This window comes from Cebus imitator, unplaced genomic scaffold (assembly GCF_001604975.1).
Source record: "Cebus imitator isolate Cc_AM_T3 unplaced genomic scaffold, Cebus_imitator-1.0 Scaffold87, whole genome shotgun sequence".
Lineage (NCBI taxonomy): Eukaryota > Metazoa > Chordata > Mammalia > Primates > Cebidae > Cebus > Cebus imitator.
The window spans coordinates 2,147,583-2,152,987 of record NW_016107402.1 but is presented as its reverse complement, the minus strand read 5'-3'; the positions used below and the strand labels follow the sequence as shown (position 1 = coordinate 2,152,987).

The following is a 5,405-nucleotide window of genomic DNA, read 5'->3' as shown; positions in this document are numbered from 1 at the left end:
GCCTCCAAAGTGCTTGGATTACAAGCGTGAGCCACCACGCCCGCCCTATTTTTTGTATTTTTAGTAGAGATTTGGAGTTTCACCATATTGGTCAGGCTGGTCTCAAACTCCTGACCTCAAGTGATCCACCCACCTCGCCCTACCAAAGTTCTGGGATTATAGGCGTGAGCCACCATGCCTGGCCGATACTGGGAACATCTTTTCATGTTAATAAAAATCCCTTCAGAACATCATATTAAATAGATATATGGTATATTATTATATGATAGTACCATAAATTAAGGAAACAGTATTGTTTTATTGGAAAGTGAGATTGTTTTGAATTGATTGCAAATATGAATAGAGTGGCGAAGAACATCTATTCACAGGGCTACTGACAACTTAGGGGTGAGACCGCTTCCTCTTCACCCCAGTTTTGGTCATTCTCTTCTTCCTTAGAGCTTTGAACACAAATTCATTTTATTCTGTCACAGTTTCTCGAGACAAGGCATTGTGGCATGGTGGGGAAGTGTGGGCTTTGGAGACAAGCAGACCAGTCTCTATATGTTGGTGCTCAATACATACATGTTAGCTGGGCATGACGGCTCACATCTGTAGTCCTAGCACTTTGGGAGGCTGAGGTGGGAGGATTGCTTGAGCTCACAAGTTCAAGACCAGCCTAGTTAAAATAATGAGACCTCATTTCTACAAAAAAAGAAAAAATTAATTTGTAGGACATGGTGGTCTATACCTGTAGTCTCAGCTACTCGGGAGGCTGAGATGGGAGGATCACTGAGCCCAGCAGGTCAAGGCTGCAGTGAGCTGTGCTTGTGCCACTGCATTCCAGCCTGAATAACAGAGCAAGATCCTATCTCAAAAAAAAAAAAAAAAAAGAACCTTGTTGATTGCATGATATTTGCAAAGCAACCACTATGTACTGGGAACTTAAAATATTATTCAACTATCATGACAACTCTGTTGTTAGTAGAATTATTATTCTTACTTTATGGAGAAGGAAAACTGGGCTTCAGCAAGGTGGAGAGATTTGTCTGCGTCCCTGGTTAGATGACAAATTATTTAATATAATTTGGCAAATTATGTAATATCTCTGAGTCTCAGTTTCCTCGTGTTTAGAATGAAAGCAGTGACACTCATCTTGCCAGGCTAGCGCAAGAGCTAAATCAGCAAAGTGTGTGATTCCTGTGCCGCCTGCTCTCTGCGTGGTGAGGATTGGTTTTGGTCGTCTCAGGCAGGCTTCCATTTGGCCATCCTAGAGAGACGCTGCGTTGCAGCCATCAAGTGCATTCTTAGGAATAAGGTACCGCTCTTTACTTACTTGAGAAGAGCTCCTTATCATGTCATAACGTTTCTTTCTCCTTAGGGCATTATAACATCAGTGAATCCCTTGTGAAGCAGTCGCCAAATACGTTAATGTCTTGTTTTAAATCAAAAACCAACCGTGGATTAAAAGTGACGTCAACAGGCCCGGGACCCGGTTATTACAACCCCAGTGATGGCACAAAAGTTCCAAAAAAGACCCTTTTCCCGTGAGTCCCAACCATTCTCATCTTCCTCTTGAAAGTGGTTGTGGGGAAGGAGCCCAACACCGGGAAGAGGAAGGGGTGTCACTGTTTGGCAGAACCTCAGCGGCCCTTAGTCACACATAATGGTGCTCAACAAATGCCTGTCAAATTCCTGATATTTATTGAGCAACAGCTGCGTGCCAGAAACTTAAAATGGTATTCCATTAACATTATAATCCTGTTGCAGGCGTTGTTATTCTTACCCCGTAGAGGAGGAAGCAAGACTTCAGATTTGGTGGGAGATTTGCCTAAGTCCACACAGCCAAGTCAAGGAGCCACAGGGAATTAATTGGCTCAGGGCTGTCTAAGTCTTTCCTCATCCCCTGTGAGGCTGGCTTCCCGTAATGCTGACATTGTTCTATTTTTATAACATAAAATCTTCGCTGCAGTGGCAGGACATTCAGAAGCAATCAAGCTTTTGTAGTTTTATACTGATGGAAGTTTAAGCCCAGACTTTGGAGTTGGTCATACCTGCTAGATTTGTAATTCAGCTCTGCTGTTTTTATACTGTGTGACCTTAGGCAGAGTTCTAAACTCTCTGAGCCTCCATGCCCTCATCTGTAAAGTGGGAATAATTCCTCCCTCATAGGGGTTGCTTTCAGAATTAAAAATATATGTTTGACTGGGCTCAGTGGCTTGCGCCTGTAATCCCAGCGCTTTGGGAGGCCGAGGTGGGAGAATCACTTGAGATCAGGTGTTTGAGACCAGTCTGACCAACATGGAGAAACCCCACCTCTACTAAAAATATGAAAATTAACCAGGCGTGGTGGTGCATGCCTGTAATCCCAGCTACTCAGGAGGCTGAGGCAGGAGAATCACTTGAACCCGGGAGGTGGAGGTTGTGGTGAGCCAAGATGGTGCCAGTGTACTCCAGCCTGGGTGACAGAGTGAGACCCTGTCTCAAAAAAAAAAAAGTAAATAAAATATATGTTTGGAATTGGCGTTGCAGCTGGTGACTCAATATTAACACAGATTTTTAAAAGTAAATTCAGGGATTTGTGTTACCCTGTTTAGTATCCTGCACATTTGATATTACTCTCACCTAAGAGTCTTAAATACTCACAAGGCTTCTTTATTTCTCAAATGATTCTAGAACTTCTGGAGCTAACTGCAGTTAGGGTTAGTCCTGCTGTTACCTTCTCAGCTTTCACCCTTAGGTATCCCCTCCAGGCAGGGCTGGCCACTGGGAGAGCTGGCCAGGTGGCACCAACCATATATCTACCTGGGCCCCTCCAGAGAGATCAGGCAGGCAGTGGGAGCCATGGCCACAGTGGGTCAGAAGTCCAGGCAACCCAGAGAGGCTGACAACATTCGGCGCAGTCTGATCATCAGCCTAGGGCAAGGGGACCACAGTTAGAGAGAGGTGAGAGTTGTGAATCTGCCAAGTCAAACTTAAGATCTAGAGAAGGGATTGAGACCTCAGCTGGAATCCACCAGAGGAGTCCCTTCTGCCTTCCGGTTCTAGGGCTCTGCAGGCTGGCCTTAAACAGGCTGTAGGGCTAGGGGCTGGGGCAGGCCAGTCTCCAGAACAGCTCTTTCTCTGGAAAGTCTCTCTCCAAAGACCTCCCACCTCCAGGCTTGCGTGTGGCGCCTCCACAAGCAACCGTTCCCTTACTCTGCCAGGGAAAGAGTGGTCAAGAGGACAGGTGTTGGGTTTGGCCAACCAGAGTATGAAACCCAGCTCTGTACCTTCCAGAGACTTCTCTCTGAGCCTCAGTTTCATGTTATTAAGTAGAGATAAGAATCTTATCTTGTAGGGATTCCATGAAGATTCAGTGAGAAGGTGTTTGAAAATAGCTATTTCTGGCTGGGCGCAGTGACTCCTGCCTGTAATCCCAGCACTTTGGGAAGCCAAGCAGGTGGATCACTTGAGGCTAGGAGTTTGAGACCAGCCTGGCCAGCATGGCAAAACCCCTCTTTACTAAAAATACAAAAATTAGCCGGGCATGGTGGCACATGCCTGTAGTCCCAGATACTTGGGGGGCTGAAGCAGGAGAATTGCTTGAACCCGGGAGGTGGAGGTTGCAGTGAGCCAAGATCACGCCACTGCACTCCAGCCTGGGTGACAGAATGAGACTTGGTCTAAAAAAAAAAAAAAAGAAAGAAAGAAAGAAAAAAGAAAATAGCTATTACCCTTATAATGATAGCTGTGGTTATTGTATTGGCATGGGAGCTCAAGCTCCAAGCCCAAATTTGGAAGCTTCTTCAAGGAAAATGGCGAAATAGCATGAGAGTGGAGCCCACTTGGTTTTTAACTGCTTTATCTGGTAAAGTGTCTTCTGGCTTTTGCTCAAGTTTGAACAGGTGGTTCGAGATCATTCTTATTTTATGGCCTTTGCATTTGTCAGTCAGCAGGCTCTGCAGAGTTCAGGTTCTGTGCTGGAGGCTCGGGTGAGCAGGACACCACCCCTCCAGCCAGCCTCATCTGGGAGCAGCCTCGAAGCTGTGGAGAAGCATGCAGCAAAATGCTGGGTTAGGTGGCCCCAGGGGTGTGTGGCCATGCAATCCCAAGGGGCCCTCTTCCCACTGGGCAGTGCATGGTGCTGCATGTCTGGGGCATCCAGGGCTTGCTGGGTCTCTGTCAGTGCTTCATAAATAAAAGGTCTTTGGTTAACAAGCCTGGGAAGCACTGCATAGCAACCCTCTGCCCCTGAGAACATTGCAGTCCATCTGCACAGGCATATTAAAGGCTCTGAGAAGGTCTGCAGTAAAGGAACCTATTAACCTGATGTCTTCTAAACTTGGGTTCACCCTAATGAGTGAATGGTGCCTAGGCTCTACAACAGGACATTTGCATAGCTGGCTCTGTGGTCTGGGGCTGCTCTGGGCACCTCTCTGGGTCTTCATTTCTCTACAAGTGAAAAGAAGGGTGTCTGCATTTCTGACACATTAGAATCCCAGGTTTGCTCACCGTGGCACTCAGGAGGGCACACAGGGGGCAATGAACATGGAGCCAGCCTGGACCCACAGAGGAGGTCCAGATTATGTACTTTAAAATTAACATGGAAAAGATAAAGATAAGAAATCTATAATTTTATTTGGAAAGCAAGAAGATAAGACTGGTGGGCTCTGGAGTATTCTAAAGAAAAAAAAAAAGCAACCATCTGTTCCTGGTGAATGGCAGAAAATGATGTAATGAAAAGAAAAGACAGCTGAATATCAGAAGCAAGTGAAGGATCTGGGAATCACAGGTGGACGGGGGTTGGGGGCAGTCTAGGTGCTCAGCCTCCATCTCCTGTGTCCCCGTTCCCACCACAGCAGCTACAGTTTTCCCTATTCCACACTTTTGCTCCTGCTGTTCCCTCTACTGGAAATGCCCTTCCCCACCTGAAGATTTTCTGGATTTCTGGAGGAAATATCCAAAATCCAGTTTCTCAAATTCCAGTTCTGTTTCCTCCTGTGTCCCTGGAGGGAAGAGAGGGACAGGAGCCACGTGGGGTCCTGAGACCGGTAGGCCCCTGAGAGTGATGCCATCTGCATGCACTTTCCCTTAGGACTGTGTCCACATCAGACCTAATCCTCTTTAGCTCTCCATGGCTACATGGAGCAGCGCTGACTGGCTGCCGTGTTTCTCATTTGGGAACACACATGAGCCACGCAGCGGGAGACCTGCCTTCATCTGCCTTGGGCTGGAGTTGATGGGCTCCTCATTCTTGGGCAGAGTTACAGCTACAGAAATGTTCTTCTGGGCCAGGCGCGGTGGCTCACGCCTGTAATCCCAGCACTTTGGGAAGCCGAGGCGGGTGGATCACGAGGTCAAGAGATCGAGACCATCCTGGTCAACATGGTGAAACCCCGTCTCTACTAAAAATACAAAAAATTAGCTGGGCATGGTGGTGCGTG

At 47.0% G+C, this 5,405-nt stretch overlaps 1 protein-coding gene across 3 annotated transcripts in view; it reads left to right on the top strand.

Moving 5' to 3' along the window:
- The window catches only part of STPG1 (sperm tail PG-rich repeat containing 1), a 58,092-nt gene that overhangs the window by 44,268 nt on the left and 8,419 nt on the right, over positions 1 to 5,405 (top strand). For all 3 annotated transcript variants that reach the window (XM_017534569.2, XM_017534568.2, XM_037740656.1), the window contains one exon: positions 1,361 to 1,526. In XM_017534569.2, the coding sequence (XP_017390058.1) occupies positions 1,361 to 1,526 (166 nt within the window). The remainder of the gene's footprint in view (positions 1 to 1,360; positions 1,527 to 5,405) is intronic.